The sequence below is a fragment of the Bos indicus x Bos taurus genome, chromosome 16 (assembly GCF_003369695.1).
Source record: "Bos indicus x Bos taurus breed Angus x Brahman F1 hybrid chromosome 16, Bos_hybrid_MaternalHap_v2.0, whole genome shotgun sequence".
NCBI lineage: Eukaryota > Metazoa > Chordata > Mammalia > Artiodactyla > Bovidae > Bos > Bos indicus x Bos taurus.
This window is the reverse complement of record NC_040091.1, coordinates 60954716-60978102: the sequence shown is the minus strand read 5'-3', so window position 1 is coordinate 60978102 and position 23387 is coordinate 60954716. Positions and strand designations below refer to the sequence as shown.

The following is a 23387-nucleotide window of genomic DNA, read 5'->3' as shown; positions in this document are numbered from 1 at the left end:
TTTTTTTGTACAAAGAAATTATATTTTATGAAGGAACAATGTTTTAGTTATATTTTCATTTTCTGGATCCTTTATTCTTCAAACCAGTAACTGTATTCACAAAAAAGTTTACCGAGATGGATAAAAAAATATTCAGTTTTTTAGTTTCAAGTTCAGAAATAGTTTCCTTAAAAATTTTTTTAAGTCTTTATTGAATTTGTTACAATATTGCTTCTGTGTTTTTTTTTTAATGTTTTTTGCTTGCTGTTCTTTGGCCCTGAGGCACGTGGGATTGTAGCTCCCAGACCAGGGCTGGAACCCACACCCCCTGCATTGGAAGGTGAAGTCCCAACCACTAGACCACCAGGAAAGTCTCCTTAAATACCTTTACTGCTGATGCACCTGCAGATAATTCACATTAGTTTCTGACAATTGAATAATAGCTCTCTTTCCATTTAATGAATTGTGAACACAGTGTGTTTTTTAGTAGATGTAAAAGGCTCAGCCTATTTATAGAGACCTGAGTGTTAGATGCACTCATCACCCAGGTAATGTAAGACCTAACACAAATCACTTAATGTTTAAAGAGCCTCTTCTAGAAAAAGAATGGGGCTCTATTGAGGGCTTCTATGAGGAGAGTATCCAGCTAAAAAAATCCTATTATTTCACTTCAGTTTGCGCCATAAGATTTAACATGATGTTACTGTCTTATTTGATTTTCTAATTGTTTCATGAGTCGTAATCTTGTTTCTCCAACTAAAATGTAACTTACTTGATGGCGATGATATCAGACCCTTCAGCCTGTATACTTTTTACTTTATCATATTATCTGAAAGATTAATGTCAGCACTTAATATTTTTTTTGGTAAGCGCTGGTCTGTTTTCAGTTAGCCCTTAGACCTAGTATATATTTCTTCATGACCTCAGATGAAGTACCGAGGTGTTCTCCGTTTTGAAGAGCTCTCAACTCCAGTTTTTGTCTCCTCAGCACCATAAAGGTGTTGCTAGCTTTTGTGTGTGTGTGTGTTTTATTTTTGGATATATAGTTGATTTACAATGTTGTGTTAGTTTTCGTTGTAAAGTAAATTATACATACATGAGAAGTAAAAATATTAGTTGCTCAGTCATGTCCGACTCTTTGGGACCCAATGGACTGTAGACCGCCAGGCTCCTCTGTCCACAGAATTCTCCAGGCAAGAATACTAGAGTGGGTTTGCCATGCCCTCCTCCAGGGGATCTTCCTTCCCAAGGATTTGAATCTGTGTCTCTTAGGTCTCCTGCATTGCAGGCGGATTCTTTACCGTCTGAGCCAACAGGGAAGCCATTCTTTGTAAGATTTTTCTCATATAGGTCATTACAGAGTATTAAGTAGAGTTCCCTTATTACATATTTTGCATAATGTGTACATGCCTTTACTCAACCTCTCAGTGTAACAAGTTAGTAAACACCTTGAAGGGAAAAGAGGCTCATAGGATTACTTTACTTTTTTTTCTGCCCTTCACTCCAGAATCTTAACCCCTGAAATCCTGGCTGCTTTGACAGCCCCAACTCCAATTTTTGGTCTCCCAATCCCTCCTGGAGAAGGAAATGGCAACCCACTCCAGTGTTCTTGCCTGCAGAATCCCAAGGACGGCGGAGCCTGGTGGGCTGCCATCTATGGGGTCGCACAGAGTTGGACACGACTGAAGCGTCTTAGCAGCAGCAGCAGCAGCAATCCCTCCTGAGATAAGGTTTGGGACCTTGAATTTTGCTTTATTTGACACTAGTACTCCAAACTTCCTCCTCCTTGTTTGAATCTTTGCAGTGTATCTTTTTTCACCTCTTCATTTTTAATATCTTGATTCTTTTATTTTATATTTTACAAGTAACTTAAGATAGATTTTAAAATTTTTACCTTTTAAAAAATTCCTTTTAATAAAATATACTTGACATATAACACTGCATTAATTTAAGGTATATAACATGTTGATTTGATACATTTATATATTGTAATATAATTGCCATTGTAACCACAGTTATCACCCTTATCATGTCACATCATTGATATTGTGTGTGTGTGTGTGTAGTGGGAACAACTAAGATCTAACATTTTAGCAAGTTTAATGATTATAAAATAATATTGTTGTCAACATTCACTCTGTTATGCATTAGATCTCCAGGACTTACTTTCCTATTAGTTGCAAGTTTGCAGGTAGTTTTTTTTTTTTTAATAAAATCTGACAGTCTCTGCCTTTTGATAATGAAATTCAGCCTGTATATGTCTATTGTGACAACTGACATTATTGGTTTCATTTCTTCCATTTGACAGCCATCACATATCTTTCTTTGTAATAGTTCATTTTCTTCCCCATTTCATATGTATGCTGACTTGTGCCTTTCCCTCACCCCATCCCAGTTAGTTTGAATTTGTACTCGGCTTTTCCATTCCTTTCGTGATTATCATCCCATCCCAAATAGTTGTCACACTGGTATTTCTATTATTACATGTAAAGTAAATAATAACCCTATTAAATTGTTTTATTTCCTCTTTTACCCCAAGTCCCAATTCATTGGTTTTTCCATAATTTAATTTTTAAATTTTATTTAACTTAGAAAAGACTGATGCTGGGAAAAATTGAAGGCAGAAGGAGAAGGGGACGACAGAGGACAAGATGGTCGGATGGCATCACTGACTCAATGGACATGAGTTTCAGTAAGCTGTGGAAGATGGTAAGGACAGGGAAGCCTGGCGTGCTGCAGTCCATGGGCTTGCAAAGAGTCAGACACAACTGAGTGCCTGAACAACAACATTTAACTTAACTTGATATTGTCCTGTGCCGTACCATAATCTTATTTCTCATGTTTCCTGAGTTGCTTTTAGTAAAAATAACAATTCAAAATTTTTAAAAAGCACTTACATTTACTAATAAATAATACTGACTAAGCGTCATTAATATACTGATTTTATCAACAACCAAAATGTCTCAAATGTGGGGAAGAAGTCAGCCAGTTCTACACACTTAATTGAGTACACTGATTTTCTGTGTTGCTCTGTAATCCAGATTTATCAAACACAATGGAACTTTTTAGGACTGATATGTAACTGTATTACACTAAGCTTTTATTATTTAATCCTGTTTTGCTTTGTGGCATGTGATTTGCCCTTATAATAGTATCCATATAATGATAGATTGCATTGTGCAAGATTCTATGATAAAATCAGTTTCTAACCCACAATTGGAAAAGACCCTGATGCTGGGAAAGATTAAGGCAGGAGGAGAAGGGGACAACAGAGGATGAGATGGTTGGATGGCATCAATGACTCAATGGACATAACTTCGAGCAAGCTCTGGGAGTTGGTGTTGGACAGGGAAGCCTGGCATGCTGCAGTCCATGGGGTTGCAAAGAGTCCGACATGACTGAGTGACTGAACTGAACCCACAAACCCATCCCCAGAAATTTTCTCTTACTTGTGCTGAGTTAAGCGTCCATTATCATCAGATTCTCAAAATTAATCACTTTCTCCCCTTAATTTTTAGTAAGAAATATCTAACTATTCCTGAGAACTTTAGGGAGTAATTTTTTTCATTAAACTTTGCTCATTCAGATTTCACAAAAACTCCAAAGTCAGGGCTCTGATTTTCCTGTCATTATTCCTGATTTAGTATAATTCTTCTAGTTATTCTATCTGAATTCAGTCAAATGAACTTCAAGATTATGCAAATTAGATAATACAGCCTAATATCTCTCTCTACCTGCTTATCTGTCTATATGTTTGAGTTCCAATAATATGCTTAAAGAGTTGGATTAAAGGCCAGGGGTTTCCTAGAAGATTATTCCTTGATAAATACGAACAATTTAATTTACTGTTGTAAAAGCAAGCCGTTGATCTATAAGAACACTATTCTTTTAAATATTTGCAAAATAACATGGCTTTTGTGAAGCAAGGTTTTTCCTCTTAGGAGTAGGTCAACTTACATTACAATTTTTTAGCTTATTGTGGGTAAGAGAGAAAAACAACTACATTTTTGCTATTCACTTATAGCATCATTGCTTGCTATTTTTAGACCACTGTATCTTTGCCCAGGCTACTCCCACTGCCGGGAATACCCTTTCCCACATCATTTGTAATGTTGTATTGTCCTTATTCATTTACTATTCAGCCCCTACAGAACAATGACTGTGTATTTTATACATATACTCATTTATTTATTCAGTAAAGACTTAGCTATGTGCCAGGTCTGGAGAATACAGCAGTGACAAAAACAGAAATCCCTGCCTTCATGGAACTTATGTAGAAATAATATAGTAAATCAGTAAAACGTAGCTTACATGGTGATAAATGCTAAAGAAGTGGGATAGACAGTGAGGATGGGGTTGTGATTTTTAATGGGATGATCAAAGAGATTTGACTAATGTGACATTTGGGCAAAGACCTGCTGCTGCTGCTGCTGCTGCTGCTGCTGCTGCTAAGTCGCTTCAGTTGTGTCTGACTCTGTGTGACTCCATAGACGGCAGCCCACCAGTCTCCCCCATCCCTGGGATTCTCCAGGCAAGAACACTGGAGTGGGTTGCCATTTCCTTCTCTAATGCATGAAAGTGAAAAGTGAAAGGGAAGTCGCTCAGTCGTGTCTGACTCTCTGCGACCCCATGGACTGCAGTCTACCAGGAGGTGAGGGCAAATTATATATGTAGATATCTGGGGATAAAGTAGTCCAGAAAGAGGGATTAGCAGGTGAAAAGGAACTACAATGGGGGTATGCTGGGTTATACCTGATGTGCAGAAAAGCCACAAGAAGGCCCAGGTAGCTGGAGTAGAGTGAGAGAGGGAAGAAAAACCGCCTTCATCCCAGCATCTAGGGCCTAGTACTGTGTCTAAAACATATTAGGAATTAACATATCAATAAATATTTTGATGACAAAGTAAAAAACGCCAATATTTCACGAAAACTAAATGTACTAAATTCAGTCCAGCTATTTTTTTTTTTTAATACAAAAATACTTTTTTCTGCTTGCTCAGACTTTGATTTTGCCATTGAAACAGATGTGACTTCTGTTCATTCAGATTTCAGGTCCATTCAGATGTTGTATTGGAGTATGTCACAAACACACCCAAATCTTTTTGCACTTTTTCTGTGAAAGTATGTACAAAGAACTATATTTTTTGGTGAATACAAACACGGAAAATGCTGGCAAACACTGATGAATAATATAACATTCAGATCTCTTAGCACGGTAACAGCATTACTCAGAATCGGTTAAGGAAATTGCCAATTTAAGGACTTACTTTGCTTGTAGAGTTTATTTCTCAGAACATCACTCAGAGTTTGTATGAAGTATCCTATGCATATAGCTTCATTAATATTTATCTTATTTTCACTGTTATCAGCAGGTGGGGCCATGAACACTGGTGTGAAATGGCAACTTTACAAGACTCATTAGATCTTGATTAGATTCTCTCCTGTTTTCCCTGTCTCACTTTGGACTCCAGGTGTTAGCATTTCCTGCTGTTGCTTTTGACTTATCGATGGGTCCCTTTCAATCAATGTCGTCTCTATATTGATTATGAAGCTTTAATTATGAATGTTTTGTTTAAGCTTTTATCCTAATAATGTCTCCTGTCTTCTTGATTTCTCAGCTGATTTTTCTTGAGATTCAGAAAAGCATATATAGTTCCCTACAGTTCCCAAGAAATGCTTGACTGGAAATACTGATTGTAAAAGCTCTATTTCCTCAAACTCATCAGAATCTTCAAGAAGTCAAAGATTCTCAGGTGTTAATGCTCTTCAGTCAACTGTAGTTAACCAAGTTGTATTTATTACAATGAAGAACACATAAATGGAGAACTAAGGGCTTTCTCAGTAAGAAGTTGTTAAGAAAGAATCATTTTAGGATTTGGGCTTTGGTTGGTGACTTGAAGGAGAATCTAAGGAACTGGGGACTTACTCTCAAGTGGGTGTTGTCAGGCAGCTTGGGCAATTCTGTGACTGGGCATCTCAGTCAATCTGATTTATATATCTATTTTATCTAAGACTAGCTGTAAGAATAAAGCTGTAATTTGTAAATAAGTAATAGTCACTCACTGTGGCCAAGAGTGTGGCTGGCAGAGTGATCCTGTGTCTGTGCTTAGACAAACTTCTGAAATGCTTTGTGCCTGTGTGCATGCTAAGTCGATTCAGTCATATCCTACTCTTTGCGATCCTATGTACTGTACCCTGCCAAACTCCTCTGTCCATGGAATTCTCCAGGCAAGAATACTGGAGTGGGTTGCCATGCCCTCCTCCAGGGGATCTTCCTGACCCAGGGACTGAACCTATTGCTCCTTCATTGCAGGCAGATTCTTTACTGCTGAGCCACTGGGAAAGCCCCTGAGGTGCTTTGCTGCTGCTGCTGCTGCTGCTAAGTCGCTTCAGTCGTGTCCGACTCTGTGCGACCCCAGAGACGGCAGCCCACCAGGCTCCGCCATCCCTGGGATTCTCCAGGCAAGAACACTGGAGTGAGTTGCCATTTCCTTCTCCTATGCATGAAAGTGAAAAGTGAAAGGGAAGTCGCTCAGTCGTGTTCGACTCTTAGCGACCCCATGGACGGCAGCCTACCAGGCTCCTCCCTCCATGGGATTTTCCAGGCAAGAGTATTGGAATGGGTTGCCATTGCCTTCTCCGCCTGAGGTGCTTTATTTTGTCATATTTTATCATGGTTTCAGAGTGACCATGTCTGAGGTTGATAGGAGAATAATATGTAATAGGAGAATTACATATTGTAATTGTAATAGGAGAATAATATGGCTTAACCGTGAATACTAGACCAGCTTCTGAGTGTCAGAGGCTCTTCCTTTCTAGAATTTCTCATTTAGATATGATGTTATTACATGATGTCATTATATGATGTCAGTACTTTTATAGAAAAGTACGTAAATTTTAAGTGAATTTTCATAAAGTCAACACACTGTGTCATCAGCATTCCGCTCAAGAAAAAGAACGCCACCAGCACCCAGGAGCCCCCGTTATGCATCCTTCAAATTACTAACTTCGAGACTACTCACTATCCTGACTTCTAACATCAGAGATTCACTTTGCCTAACTTTGAGTTTTAGATGAATGGAAACATACAGAATGAGCTTTTTGTTGCTAGGTTTCCTGGATTCTACACTATGTCTATGAGATTCATTCATGTGTTGTGTCTGACTTTAATTCTTGCTGCTGAATAGTACTCTATTGTGTAAACACACTACGTGAACGTAATCGTGAAAGTGAAGTCGCTCAGTCGTGTCCGACTCCTTGCCACCCCATGGACTGTAGCCTACCAGGCTCCTCTGTCCATGGGATTTTCCAGGCAATAGTACTGGAGTGGATTGCTGTTTCCTTCTCCAAGGGATTTTCCCAACCCAGGGATCAAACCCGGGTCTCCCAAATCGTAGACAGACGCTTTACCAGCTGAGCCACCAGGAAAAGTCCCACAGTTTATCCTTATCGCTGTTGATGGACATTTGAGAATTTCCAGTTTTGGGGGATTAGGAATAGCACTGCCATGAATGTTCTAGTCCACAGCTTTCAGTGAATGCACGTATACATTCTTGCTGGGTAGGAGCAGAATGGTGTGGGTTCATCTTTAATAAGTAGTGCCAAACATTTCCCCGTGTAAGAGATTTGTGCTTGCTCTAGTCCCATGTTATACTGTTGCAGAATATAGAAAAAGAATAAAACTTCCAAATATATTCTACAAGGCTCCTATTACCCTGACACAAAATTGAAAAGGATACAACAGAAAGGAAAACTGTCAGTCATCTTTAAATAAGGCTATAAAGATACTAAAGAAGATATTAGCAAACTGAACCTAGAAATAAAAAACAAGCAAAAAAGCATGACCAGGGCCACAATGGGTTTATTCCAGGAATAGAAGTATAATTCAACCTTAAGAAATCTATTAACATAACACATTAACATTTATATTAATTTATTAGTATTTTATAATACTATAATTATAATATGTAATTTTATTTATATACATTTATATATAATATATAATTTTATAATAATTAGTATTTTATTAATTTATTAGTATTAATTTATTAGTATTGTAATTTATTAGTACCCCACTCCAGTACTCTTGCCTGGAAAATCCCATGGACGGAGGGGCCCGGTAGGCTGCAGTCCATGGGGTCGCTGGGAGTCGGACACGACTGAGCGACTTCACTTTCACTTTTCCCTTTCATGCATTGGAGAAGGAAATGGTGACCCACTCCAGTGTTCTTGCCTGGAGGATCCCAGGGACGGGGGAGCCTGGTGGGCTGCCGTCTATGGGGTCTCACAGAGTCGGACATGACTGAGGCGACTTAGCAGTAGCATTAGTATTGTTAATACAATTCATTAAGTTCCTATTAAATTATTAATATCATTGTTTATATAGTTCATTGACATAGAACTTTATTAATCATTTCTTTAAACAGTTAAAGGGGAAAACATCTCCAGATTTGTTGGGAAAAAAAAGATTGATAATACGCAATTCCCATTTGTGACAAAAATACTACAAAGAGAAGTATATAAAGTTCCATGTACCTTCCCTTCAATCTACTTTTCATTGTCTATTATTACCCCGTATGTTGTTGTTTTAGTCACTAAGCCACGTCTGACTTTTTTGTGACCCCCCCTGGACTGTAGCCTGCCAGGCTCCTCGGTCCATGGGATTTCTCAGGCAAGAATAGTGGAGTGGGTTGCCATTTCCTTCTCCAGGGGATCTCCAGGGTATCTTCAATCCCAGGGATTGAACCTGAGTCTCCTGCATTGCAGGCATATTCTTTACCACTGAGCCATCAGGGCTCCCATTATTCTTCCACATGCAGACTAGTTTCTGACTAAAATAACTTAGAACTTTGATTTTTTTCTTTTTCTATTTATTAGCTGTGCAGCCTTGGTCAAGTTACTTAACCCCTGTGTGCTGATTTGTTTACACTGGAAATAACTGTACCTACCTTAAGCACTAAAATGGACTGGAATGGGTGAATTTAACTCAGATGACCATTATATCTACTACTGTTGGCAGGAATCACTTAGAAGAAATGCAGTAACCATCATGGTCAACAAAAAGAGTCGAAAATGCAGTACTTGGATGCAATCTCAAAAATGACAGAATGATCTCTGTTCGTTTCCAAGGCAAACCATTCAACATCACAGTAATCCAAGTCTATGCCCAAACCAGTAACGCTGAAGAAGCTGAAGTTGAATGGTTCTATGAAGACCTACAAGACCTTTTAGAACTAACACCCAAAAAAGATGTCCTTTTCATTAGAGAGGACTGGAATGCAAAAGTAAGAAGTCAAGAAACACCTGGGGTAACAGGCAAATTTGGCCTTGGAATACAGAATGAAGCAGGGCAAAGGCTAATAGAGTTTTGGCAAGAAAATGCACTGGTCATACCAAACACCCTCTTCCAACAACACAAGAGAAGACTCTACACATGGACATCACACATGACACAGATGGTCAACACCGAAATCAGACTGATTATATTCTTTGCAGCCAAAGATGGAGAAGCTCTATACAGTCAGCAAAAACAAGACCAGGAGCTGACTGTGGCTCAGATCATGAACTTCTTATTGCCAAATTCAGACTGAAATTGAAGAAAGTAGGGAAAACCACTAGACCATTCAGGTATGACCTAAATCGAATTCCTTATGATTATACAGTGGAAGTGAGAAATAGATTTAAGGGCCTAGATCTGATAGATAGAGTGCCTGATGAACTATGGAATGAGGTTTGTGACATTGTACAGGAGACAGGGATCAAGACCATCCCCATGGAAAAGAAATGCAAAAAAGCAAAATGGCTGTCTGAGGAGGCCTTACTAATAGCTGTGAAAAGAAGAGAAGTGAAAAGCAAAGGAGAAAAGGAAAGATATAAGCATCTGAATGCAGAGTTCCAAATAAGAAAGCCTTCTTCAGCAATCAATGCAAAGAAATAGAGGAAAAGAACAGAATGGGAAAGACTAGAGATCTCTTCAAGAAAATTAGAGATACCAAGGGAACATTTCATGCAAAGATGGGCTCAATTAAGGACAGAAATGGTATCAACCTAACAGAAGCAGAAGGTATTAAGAAGAGGTGGCAAGAATACACAGAATAACTGTACAAAAAAGATCTTCACGACCCAGATAATCATGATGGTGTGATCACTCACCTAGAGCCAGACATCCTGGAATGTGAAGTCAAGTGGGCCTTAGGAAGCATCACTATGAACAAAGCTATTGGAGGTGATAGAATTCCAGTTGAGCTATTTCAAATCCTGAAAGATGATGCTGTGAAAGTGCTGCACTCAATATGCCAGCAAATGTGGAAAACTCAGCAGTGGCCACAGGACTGGAAAAGGTCAGTTTTCATTCCAATCCCAAAGAAAGGCAATGCCAAAGAATGCTCAAACTACCGCACAATTGCACTCATCTCACATGCTAGTAAAGTAATGCTCAAAATTCTACAAGCCAGGCTTCAGCAGTACATGAACCGTGAACTTCCAGATGTTCAAGCTGTTTTTTGAAAAGGCAGAGGAACCAGAGATCAAATTGCCAACATCCACTGGATCATCAAAAAAGCAAGAGAGTTCCAGAAAAACATCCATTTCTGCTTTATTGACTATGCCAAAGCCTTTGACTTGTGGATCACAATAAACTGTGGAAATTTCTGAAAGAGATGGGAATACCAGACCACCTGACCTGCCTCTTGAGAAATGTGTATGCAGGTCAGGAAGCAACAGTTAGAACTGGACATGGAACAGACTGGTTCCAAATAGGAAAAGGAGTACATCAAGGCTGTATATTGTCACCCTGCTTATTTAACTTATATATGCTGAAGGCAATCGCAACCCACTCCAGTACTCTTGCCTGGAAAATCCCATATGTGGAGGAGCCTGGTAGGCTGCAGTCCATGAGGTCACTAAGAGTCGGACACGACTGAGCGACTTCACTTTCACTTTTCACTTTCATGCATTGGAGAAGGAAATTGGCAACCCACTCCAGTATTCTTGCCTGGAGAATCCCAGGGACAGGGGAGCCTCCTGGGCTGCTGTCTATGAGGTTGCACAGAGTCGGACACGACTGAAGTGACTTAGCAGCAGCAGCAGCAGCAGCAGCAGAGTACATCATAAGAAACCTGGGCTGGAAGAAGCATAAGCTGGAATCAAGATTCCCAGGAGAAATATCAGTAACCTCAGATATGCAGATGACACGACCCTTATGGCAGAAAGTGAAGAGGAACTAAAAAGCCTCTTGATGAAAGTGAAAGAGGAGAGTGAAAAAGTTGGCTTAAAGCTCAGTATTCAGAAAACTAAGATCATGGCATCTTCTTCCATCACTTCATAAGAAATAGATGGGGAAACCGTGGAAACAGTGTCAGACTTTATTTTTTGGGGCTCCAAAATCACTGCAGATGGTGATTGCAGCCATGAAATTAAAAGACACTTACTCCTTGGAAGAAAAGTTATGACCAACCTAGAGAGCATATTCAAAAGCAGAGACATTACTTTTCCAACAAAGGTCCATCTAGTCAAGGCTATGGGTTTTCCAGTGGTCATGTATGGATGTGAGAGTTGGACTGTGAAGAAAGCTGAGCACAGAAGAATGGATGCTTTTGAGCTGTGGTGTTGGAGAAGACTCTTGAGAATCCCTTGGACTGCAAGGAGATCCAACCAGTCCATTCTAAAGGAGGTCAGTCCTGGGTGTTCACTGGAAGGACTGATGCTGAAGCTGAAACTCCAGTACTTTGGCCACCTCATGTGAAGAGCTGACTCATTGGAAAAGACTGATGCTGGCAGGGACTGGGGGCAGGAGGAGAAGGGGACGACAGAGGATGAGATGGCTGGATGGCATCACCGACTTGATGGACATGAGTTTGAGTGAACTCCGGGAGTTGGTGATGGACAGGGAAGCCTGGCGTGCTGCAATTTATGGGGTCACAAAGAGTCGGACGTGACTGAGTCACTGAACTGAACTGAACTAAACCTTAAGCACTAAGGGCTAAGTCCCTTAAATAGGAAGGGATTCAGTAAGTTACTATTATCCCTTTTCTAAAGGCAAGGTTTTGTTCATCAGCCATCCCTTGAGTGGATCATGAGTACTCTGAAGGCAGGGACTAACAGTGGCCCAACTGGGATACTCCAGGAATGTTTGTTGAATCCTGATTCAGGCTTTCTCCCCTCCTGCCTTTTCTCTTCTCTCATCCTGTCTACCCTTTCTCTGCCTACCCATCTAAAGCCTAACCCCACATGGGGAATAGCCATTCTTTACAACACTTTCTTTGTACCACTCTGATGGTGATTATTAGAATGTTTTGAGAACTAGATGAATATTCTGTTTTTGTTTTATTTTTTAACAGCACTTAGGACATAATAGGGGCTTCCCTGGTGGCTGAGATGGTAAAGAATCTGCCCGAAGAGCAAGAGACCTGGGTTCAATTCCTGGGTTGGGAAGATCCCCTGGATAAGGAAATGGCAACACACTCCAGTAGTCTCACCTGGAGAATTCCATCATCAGAGGACCCTGGAAGGCTACAGTCCAAGTGGTCGCAAAGAGTCTTCTCCAGCACCATGGTCTGAAGGCGTCGATTCTCTGGCATTCTGCCTTCTTTACGGTCCAGTTCTCACAACTGTATGTGACCACTGGGAAGACCATAGCCTTGACTATATGGACCTTTGTCGGCAGAGTAATGTCTCTGCTTTTCAAAACACTAAGTTTGTCATCGCTTTCCTGCCAAGAAGCAATGGTCTTCTGATTTCATGACTGCAGTCACTGTCCGCAGTGATTTTGGAGCCCAAGAGGAGGAAATCTGTAACTGCTTCCACCTTTTCCCCTTCTATTTGCCATGCAGTTATGGGGCTGGATGCCATGATCTTAGTTTTTTTTAAATATTTAGTTTTAAGCTGGCTCTTTCATTCTCCTCCTTCATCCTCATCAAGAGGCTCTTTGCCTTCGGCCATTAGAGTGGTATCATCTGCATATCTGAGGTTGTTGATGTTTCTCCCGCCTATCTTGATTCCAGCTTGTAATCATCCAGTCTGGTATTTCTCATGATGTGCTCAGCATACACGTTAAACAAACAGGGTGACAGCAGACAGCCCTGTCATACTTTCTTCTTGATCTTGAACCGATCAGTTGTCCCATACAAGGTTTCAACTACTGCTTCTTGACCTGCATACAGGTTTCTCAGGAGACAGGTAAGATGGTCTGGTATTTCCATCTAAGATCTTCCCACAGTTTTTCAATGATCCGCACAGTCAAAGGCTTAGCGTAGTCAATGAAACAGAGATAGATGTTTTTCTGAAATTCCCTTGCTTTCTCTATAATCCAGCGAATGTTGGCAATTTGATCTCTAGTTCCTCTTCCTTTTCTAAACCTAGCTTGGACATCTGGAATTTCTTAGTTCACATAATGCTGAAGCCTAGCATGCAAGATTTTAATGGCAACCCACTCCAGTATTCTTGCCTGAAAAATTCCATGGACGGAGGAGCCTGGTAGGCTACAGTCCATGGGATTGCAAAGAGTCGGACACAACTGAGCAACTTCACTTACTAGCGTGGGAAATCAGTGCAACTGCCCCATGTTCAGCACATTCTTTGGTACCCTTCTTGGGAGTTAGGATGAGGATTGACCTTTTCCAGTCTTGTGGCCACTGCTGGGTCTTCCGATTTGGTGACATAACGAATGCAAAACTTTGATGGCATCATCCTTTAGGGACTTGATTATTTCTGCTAGAATTTCATCGAATCCCCTAGCTTTATTAACAGCAGTGTTTCTTAAGGCCCACTTGACTTTGCTCTCCAGAATGTCTGGTTCTGGGTGACTAACCACAACATCATAGTAATCCAGTTCATTAAGATCTTTTTTACACGGTTCTTCCATGTATTCTTTCCATCTCTTCTTGATCTCTTTAGCATCTATTAGGTCTCTACCATTTTTATGCTTTATTCTGCACATCTTGGGCAGAATGCTCCCTTAATGTTTCCAATTTTCCTGAAGAGATCTCTAGTCTTTTCCCTTTTGTTGTTTTCTTCTATCAAAAAGCACTGTTTGTTGACTATTCACTGGAATTTTTACCGATGCTGAAGCTGATGCTCCAGTATTTTGGTCATCTGATGTGAACAGATAACTCACTGGAAAAGTCCCTGATGTTGGGAAAGATTGAGGGCAGTAGGAGAAGAGGGCATTAGAGAAGATGGCTAGACGGCATCACCGATGTAATGAACATGAACTTGGACAAATTCCAGGAGATGGTGAGGGACAGGGAGGCCTGGTGTGCTGCAGTCCACAGGGTCTCAGAGTCGGACGTGACTGGGTGACTGAACAAGAACAAGAGGACACAATAACCACTCAGTAAAACTTAACTATTGATGGAAGAAATTTTCACATACTGAGGTGTGGGCATGCCAACTGAGCGGTTAACACTTTCACTACTTTCACTTATGCCAACTACAACAGCAAATCTTGTACTCCATCAAACATGCATTGTACATCTGCTTTAATTACTGAAGAAAGGCTGCACTGTCCAGAATTTAAAAAAAAAAGTCCCCTTTGAAGATAGAGATAAACGCCTCCCTTTCTGGGACATCAATTCTACTACTCCTTCAATGATAAGGCTTCTTCTTTCCTAGGTGCCAGAGCCATACTGATTTGGTGTGTACAAGCTAATCTGTCTTTTCTGTCTTTTTTTTGAACTGTGAGATAATGTATTCCTACCAGGTTTGATGTTCTTTATTCTGAAAAGATACAAAACTGCTGAAAACCATGCTTTTCTGGGTCAGTTCCTCAGAGCTACTGAGAGGTTGACTAAGGTCCTCAGTTCAGTTCAGTTCAGTTCAGTCTCTCAGTCATGTCCGACTCTTTGTGGCCCCATGAATCGCAGCACACCAGGCCTCCCTGTCCATCACCAACTCCCGGAGTTCACTCAGACTCACGTCCATCAAGTCGGTGATGCCATCCAGCCATCTCATCCTCTGTCTTCCCCTTCTCCTCCTGCCCCCAGTCCCTCCCAGCATCAGAGTCTTTTCCAATGAGTCAACTCTTCGCATGAGGTGGCTAAAGTACTGGAGTTTCAGCTTCAGCATCAGTCCTTCCAGTGAACACCCAGGACTGATCTCCTTCAGAATGGACTGGTTGGATCTCCTTGCAGTCCAAGGGACTCTCAGGAGTCTTCTCCAACACCACAGTTCAAAAGCATCCATTCTTCGGCGCTCAGCTTTCTTCACAGTCCAACTCTCACATCCATACATGACCACTGGAAAACCCATAGCCTTGACTAGACGGACCTTTGTTGGCAAAGGAATGTCTCTGCTTTTGAATATGCTCTCTAGGTTTATCTGATAACTTTTCTTCCAAGGAGTAAGCGTCTTTTAATTTCATGGCTGCAGTCACTATCTGCAGTGATTTTGGAGCCCCCCAAAATAAAGTCTGACACTGTTTCCACTGTTTCCCCATCTATTTCCCATGAAGTGATGGGACCAGATGCCATGATCTTCGTTTTCTGAATGTTGAGCTTTAAGCCAACTTTTTCACTCTCCTCTTTCACTCTCATCAAGAGGCTTGTTAGTTGCGTGTCATCAGCATATCTGAGGTTATTGATATTTCTCCCAGTTCTGCCCAAATAAAACTCTCTTCTAGTGTTACTACAGATTGGTTATTAATTATTTCCTTTGACACTATTATAATCATGTCATAGTTTTTTTTGCAGTTTCCTAAGCTCCTATAGAGCAGAACTATGCAGGGCATTTTCGGCTTCATTTCTCAGGGTCTGCCAAAGCACAGTGGCAAAGGCTGAGCTGGGAAGGAGCATCGTGCTAAGGGCACTGGGGAAGGGGTTCCCTAAACCTCTGACAGATGATGGTTATGAATGCGTGCAAAGCAAGACACGGAGAGACTGAACTGATGGCCCAATCTCCCAAATTCTCTTTCACTATTCAAGTTAAAACCAAACTCTCCAGCAACGGATGCAGACATCCAAGGACCTTTGGGGGCCGCTCGAGGTGGCTCAGACGGTAAAAAAAAAAAAAAAAAAAAAAAAATCCTCTTGTAATGAGGGAGACAAGGTTCGATCCCTGGGTTGGGAAGATACCCTGGAAGAGGCATGGCAACCCAGTCTGATATTTTTGCCTGGAGAATCCCCATGGACAGAGGAGCCTAACGGGCTACAGTCCATCAGGTCGCAGAGTCGGACACGACTGAACGACTAGGCACAGCACAGGGACACAAAACCCGGGGAGGCGGGCTCAGGCGGAACCTTCGTCCTCAGCTCAAGTTTCCCAGGACTCCACTTCTACCGATACACTCTGAAATACACGGCCTCCTTCCCCACTCTAGAAGGCCTAACCCGAGAATGGGATCCGGTATTTTCAACGAAACGACTAACGGACACCTCAACGTTTGAGGACAGTTTCTCCAAGCAGCGTTAGCCCAGCGCGGTCCCATAAGTTCCCCCACACTTCTACGGCCCACAGCGGAACTGGCTGGAGTGCGGAACCCAGGGCGCGTGCTCGGCGTGCAGGCAGCCCAGCGCTCGCCACGCCCTCGCCACGCCCCCGCCACGCCCCCAGGCGCCTGTCGCCCGCCCGCCCCCCGCCGCCCTTGTTCCGGGACCCCTTGCTGTGCTGCTCGTAGACCCCCGCGCCGCGGGAGCGATCTGGGCTAGCCCGAGCTCCCTGTTAGCCTGGGGAAGCCGGAAGAGACCGGGCAGCGGGGGAGAGCAGCAGAGGGTGCCGGGGACCTCCCTGCACGCCCAGGGAGACCAGGGGGATAGAGGGAGCGAGGCTGAGTTAAGCGAGGGAGCTCGGGTTAGGTGAGTTGGGTGCGACTTGAGCTCGGGACTGGTGGGCCAGGCCCCCACGCAGGCGTCAAACCTGGTCCAGAAGACAGGCGGACGCATGGCCTCGTCATTCCTGCCCTCGGGGGCCACCACGGGCGACAGTGGCGGAGAGCTGAGCTCCGGGGACGACTCCGGGGATGTGGAATCCCTCCAGAGCCCCAAGATCGAGGCATCCAGGAGTCTGCCAGAGCTGTTTGAGAAGGCTGCAGAGCACCTCCAAGGCCTGGTGCAAGTGGCCAGCAGGGAGCAGCTCTTGTACCTGTATGCCAGGTACAAGCAGGTAAAGTAGCAGGGAAGGGCTGGGTGCCGGAGCGTGACCGTAAGCCTTCTCTTTCCGCCAAAAACAGATGGTGAAAGTGCTTGGTTAATGGTCAGGTATAATGAAGTTTGTGTGTGTGTGTGTGTGTGTGTGTGTGTGTGTGTGTTTAATCATCTAAGGATTAGCTTCGTTTTGGACAGCGAAAGGACCTGTCTGCTATCCTAGGAGCAATATTTAGCTGACACTGAGAGACAGTTTTTCTGGGTCTTTCCCGACTTGTTTACTGAGGGACAGTTTTTCTGGGGCTTTCCCGACTTGTTTAGTGACCTTGCCCTTATGCCCTTCATCAGCTTCAGAACATTTACAAAATGGGTAAACAATCAGAACCAGAACTAGCTTGTAGCTCCCGAGTCTAAGGCTCTGAAATTACCTGGAGGTATGGAAATACAATAATGTCATATGGCACACCTTTTATTAACCTCAGAGAGTAATTGGGTTGGAAAATTAGCGCTTCATCATAATCAACAATACTTGTTTAGCATATTTTATAGTAAAACACTTGGGAGTTACACCTGTGGGGGATCCAGAGAAGCAAAAACATCATGATACTTGCCATCAAGAGATTTACAAAAGTTACCTGAGGAGTTTAGATTTAAACATGTGAAAAGCTGCCAACAAGGGTTAAAAGTTGAGGAAGACTCCAGCTTTTGGAACACAGGAAGCAATGGAGTTCTGAATAATAGTCCATTTTATGCCTCTTGTTATCTGTTTCCCCTTATATTCTTTAAAAAGAAATAGTTGTGGGGGTCCCTCTGTACCATAAACTGAATATACTGACTTGAGATGAAGATTCTTTTGAAGATCGATGAATATCAGTTAAAGTGACCTGAGAGATGTAGTTGTAGGGATAAATGATATAAATTATAGTGTTCAATGAAAATTGCCCCTGAATTGGCCTCAGAATTTTTTCTCTTGCAAAAGTTCTGGGTATCTGTTTTCTCTTTGGTTATTAGTCCTGTCCTAATAACATTACAATGAGACTTTCAATTATTTCACAAGAATTTATTGAGCATTGTGTTTGGACAAGTAACATGGCTGACTGATAATTCTCTGGGCAGGATAAGACTAATTTTCTCCACATTTCCAAGAAACATTGTTTTCCTCTCTATGACATATCTTTATTGGTATTAGCATCAGCATCGTTAAATATCTGATACCAAGTCATCAGTGAACTATCATCACCTGCCAGCTGCTAAACCATTCTGTCTCAGGTGTACTTCATCCAGATAGTCTGGAAGAGGTGTGCATTCATCACCCTCTTGGCATTAGAGTGTTTAGAGATATTCTGTATCTGGAAATAAAATTCCTCATTATGAGAGAATAATTACTAGAGAACTGGAGAATAAGATTATGCTTACTTAGGGATGTTAGGACATTCAGTGTTCATCAGTCTCTTCTAAATATTTTGTGTCTATCAGAATTCTGTGGCGGTATTAAAAATAGAAGTCTTTGATAGAATAACAGAGTTGAGAGTTCAATATAATTCCTGCATAGTGGATCAAAATTTGTCGTAAAATAATTACATTTCTCATAAAATCGGCTTTTCTCATGAAATAATTTCACTTTCTATTCCAAATAACACTCTATTTTGTCAGCAGGAGAAGGCTAAAAATAAACTGAGCTGTGAACATTGTTTTCTCAGGCAGAGACCTAACCTTACCTAACATAATAGTTCTCTTAGTCTCAGATAAGCCAGTGGTTCCACTAGCATCTTTTAGTGGTTTCAAAAAGATCACAGCAGTTAACGTTCATCAGCCTGCACTGTGCCAACAAAAGGGAACTGGCTGACACCTGTGAAAACCCAAGGACAGTGAAAATTTCAAACTCCTGTTGAGGAGCCTTCAGCACCAGCACAAGTGGGGATAGTCAACACATCTTCCTACTTTAACCTGGGTACACTTGATTCACTGGCATTTACCATTGGCAACCTTGGTTGAAACAGTCTGTTTCAGGGGCCCTGAAAATATCATGTATATATCAGAGACAACAGAGTTTAGGTGATGCTCTGTTAAAGTGCTACATTTTATAACTCTGTTTCATAGCTTAGGATTCATTATCTAATGATTTGAAATGTGTTACTAATGAGGTCCTAGAATTCTGTAGTTTTATTTATCCAGTCTTTTCTGGATCCAGAACTGTTCTTTGAATTTGGGAATACAAAAGCTTCTGTGTCAGGATACCGGCTCAGCTGCTGAACTTTTATTTTCATCTCAGATAATGGGCTAGAGGTGGCTGATCTAGGCTGATAGGGTGCTCCGCTTCATGTAATCAGCCAGGGGCTCAGTCTTTTTCTGTCTTGTAGGTTAGCCATTCTCTAGGGCAGCCGTTCTCCAACTGTGGTCTACAGACCCCCCCTGAGAATCCCTCAGACTTCAGAGAATATAAAGTCAAAACTATTTTCATAATAATACTAAGACAATACAGGCATACCTCAGAGATACGAGTGTTTGGTTCTAGACCACTGCAATGAAGCAGATATCACAATAAAGTGAGTCACAGGAATTTTTTGGTTTCCCAATGCACATGAAAGCTGAAGTGTTCATTGCTCAGTTACATCCGACTCTTTGAGACCCCGTGGAGTGTAGCCTACAAGGCCCCTCCGTCCATGGAATTCTCCAGGCAAGAATACTGGAGTGGGGTGCCGTTTCCTTCTCCAATATAAAAGTTATGTCTCCACTATACTGTAGTCTATTAAGTGTGCAGTAGCCTTATGTCTAAAAACATGTACATACCTCAGTTGAAAAATACTTTATTGCTAAAAAGTGCTAACCATCGTCTGAGCCTTCAATGACTTGTAATCTTGCTAGTGGAGGGTTTGATATACTGGGAGAATTAGCAAAATGTGACCTAGAGACATGAAGTGAGCTAATGCTATTGGGAAAATGGTTGCAATAAACTTGCTTGATACAGGGTATGCACAGACCTTCAATTTGTGAAAAATGCAGTATCTGCAAAGCACAATAAAGCAAAGTGCAATAAAACGAGGTATGTTTGTATTTGCCTTTCTTCTGTGCTGTCATGGTGGATAAAACTGCTGATGTGTTAGCGTGAATCAAGGCAGTGGCAGCAGTAGTATTTTTTAACTTTTTTTTTAAACCACTGTGTACTCTGAATTTAAGTTGGACTGTAAAGAAAGCCGAGCGCGGAAGAATTGATGCTTTTGAACTGTGGTGTTGGAGAAGACTCTTGAGAGTCCCTTGGACTGCAAGGAGATCCATCCAGTCCATCCTAAAGGAAATCAGTCCTGAATATTCATTGGAAGGACTGATGTTGAAGCTGAAACTCCAATATTTTGGCCACCTGATGCGAAGAGCTGATTCATTTGAAAAGACCCTGATGTTGGGAAAGATAGAGGGCAGGAGGAGAAGGGGACAACAGAGGATGAGATGGTTAGATGGCATCGCTGACTCAATGGACATGAGTTTGGGTAAACTCCGGGAGTTGGTGATGGACAGGGAGGCCTGGCGTGCTGCGGTTCATGAGGTTGCAAAGAGTCGGACATGACTGAGCGACTGAACTGAACTGACTGATGAATTTAAAAAGAAAAAGGCCAGTTTCACTTTAAAATGCCTTTGATAAAGCAGTAAACATTACTGATTTTATTTAATTTTAACTCTTGAATACAAGTCTTTTTAATGTTGTGTGTGATAAAATAGGGGTACACACAAAATATGTCTCCTGCATACTGAATTATTGTTGGCTGTTTTGAAGAAAAACGCCTGTGTAAATTTTGAGTTGCAAGTTGAGCTACCCACTTTTCTCAACATACATAATTTTAACTTAATATAGCAACTTACAGATAAACTATGCTTATTCAAGCTTGAGTATTTGGCATACAGTTTCTTGAAAAAGAGAAGTCAGACTGTCACTTAAAGGAAAACAACTGCTGGTATTTGTTGCCAGTGACAACATTTGAGCCTTGAAGTGAAAATTAGGTTTGGAAAATCTGTACCTGCCACCTGATCTTGACAGGTTCCTAATACTAAAAAATGTTTTTGATAGATTAGTGCTAGCTTTAGTGATTGTGAACTTTTACTGTTGTGTGTGTAATGAAATAGGTCAACATTTGGAAGATCTGCACAACTCAGTGAACTATTTTCAGATGTTGCAGGGAATGAAGTTACAAATTACGTGTGGATAGAAGATGCATTCAAAGTATGCGAGTCAGACCAATGGATTTTAATGTAACAGTATACAAAATTTGTTGATGTGGCTTCAGATTCCACATTGTGAAAGAAAGAAAAGAAAGTGAAGTTGCTCAGTCGTGTCTGATCCTTTGCGACCCCATAGACTGTAGCCTGCCAGGCCCCTCCATCCATGGGATTTTTCAGGCAAGAATACTGGGGTGGGTTGCCATTTCCTTCTCCAGGGGTTCTTCCAGACCCAGGGATTGAACCCAGGTCTCCCACATTGTGGGCAGATGCTTTACCATCTAAGCCACCAGGGAAGAATCTTTAAGAAGCTATCCTTGAAGAAACTGCTACTTGTTGAGATTTGGTGTGATATCAAAGAAGAATATCTACAATTATCTCAAAATGCTACTAAAATACTTCTGTCTTTTCTAACAATGTATCTGTGTGAAGTTGCTTTCTTCATCTAAAATAATGTATCACAATAGACTGAATGCAGAAGTAGAATACACCTGCCTTCTATTCAGATAGTAAAGAGATTTGTAAAATGTAAAACAGTGTCACTTTTCTCACTAAATATTTTTTTGCCTTAAAATATATAGTTATTTTTTGTTATTTATTAATTTTGTTATTTATGTTAACATGTAACAAGTTTATTATTTTTAAAATTAATTCACATTTTAAAATATATTTTCATTTCTAATCTGGTAAATATTGATCAATATAATCCACATAAACAAAAACTCTTTGGGGGGCTCAGTCTCTAAGAGTGTAAAGGGGTTACAAGACCAGAAAGTTTTAGAACTGCTGCAGTAAGATCTTTCCATGATCAGTTCTAGCCTAGGCAGAGAGAAAGGGAAGAACAAGTCCCTCTTACTTTTTAAGGAAGATATTTATATCATTTTTACACACATCCAGTTCCCTGGACCTGGGCGGAAGTTGCACAGTCACGTAAAATGTTCAGCTCAATGATCTTGTGTCTGGCTGAGACTTCTGTCACTGTGGGAGAAATGAAGGATAGGCATTGGCATTTGTTTCTGCCACTGGCTGTTGTCTGGACGAAAAAACACAAAGTAATTGCTATTTTTATGATACCTAATAGTTTATCTCATTTCATATTTCTAACAGTCCAGTCGTTCAAGTGATTTTAGAGATGCCAGAATGGAAGCCTGGATTCTATATAGCATACGAAACCGAGTGATGTCTAGTAGAGGAGTATTGGACTTTGATGTCAGTCCTGGAGTCAAGTCTTGACTCCTGATTCAAGATTTATAAATCTGTGAGCAGTGACAATCCTCCTCAGCTTCTCTGTACTCATTTATAGAATGAGTACGTAACGACAAGCCTAACAGGATTGTTGTGTGGCTCCTTTGACTTATGTGAAGCTTTTGGTTTATGGTGATTGTTTAAGAAATGCAGCTCCTGCTCTTTCATCTTTCTTCTTCCTGTCCCTTCCTCACTGGACTGCCCCTGTGTCACTGTACATTTTAATAATGACCAGAGAGCCATGCGATTAATTACTAAGCAGATAATAGAGATGACAGTTATTAGGAAATCAGAGCTGAATGAGATCATTATAGACTGAAAGGGTTCCTTAGAATCTGAACCTTCAGTGGTACTGAAAGGAGCATTTTGAAAAGTGGAGGGAAGAAGGTGAGGACTTTTCAGTTGAGGGAAATAATGTGAGAAAAATAGAATAAAAATGAAAATCCTTAAGGCAGTTGAGTAGACCAGTCTGGTTAATGAGTGGACTATCAGTTTGATTTTAGCAAAATGCATGTGTTAGGAGTATTAGGAGGTAGTGGGAAGGTCCCAGAGAAGTAGGTAGGGTTCAGATTGTGGTATTTAGCTTTAGGGAGATAGTGGGTAGGTATTGTGTTGAACACATGCCTAATGTATACATTCCATATGCAACAAACTTTTTTTTTTTTTTTTTTTTTTACTGCCTTCAGTTAGACACTATGCTATGTGCAATGGGTGGGTTAAGAATAGTTTCTGAGAGACTTTATTCTTGTAGAAAGATGAGACTACACAAACCTCGCTAACACAAGGGAAATGTGAAAAGTGCCATCACAGAGAGAGAGAAAGTGTTGTGAGAGTTCATCAGAAAGGGAGATTACTTGTGCCAGGGGGAATCAAGGTGTGC

General features: G+C 41.2%; 1 protein-coding gene across 5 annotated transcripts in view; it reads left to right on the top strand.

The window, feature by feature from the left end:
- The first annotated feature begins 16512 nt into the window (after positions 1-16512).
- ACBD6 (acyl-CoA binding domain containing 6) overlaps positions 16513-23387 on the top strand; it is a 205881-nt gene continuing 199006 nt past the window's right edge. For 2 of the 5 annotated variants that reach the window (XM_027565486.1, XM_027565487.1), the window contains exon 1: positions 16513-17072. In XM_027565486.1, the coding sequence (XP_027421287.1) occupies positions 16851-17072 (222 nt within the window). In that variant the 5' untranslated portion in view covers positions 16513-16850. The remainder of the gene's footprint in view (positions 17073-23387) is intronic. The other 3 variants (XM_027565488.1, XM_027565489.1, XM_027565485.1) reach the window with 2 other exon arrangements.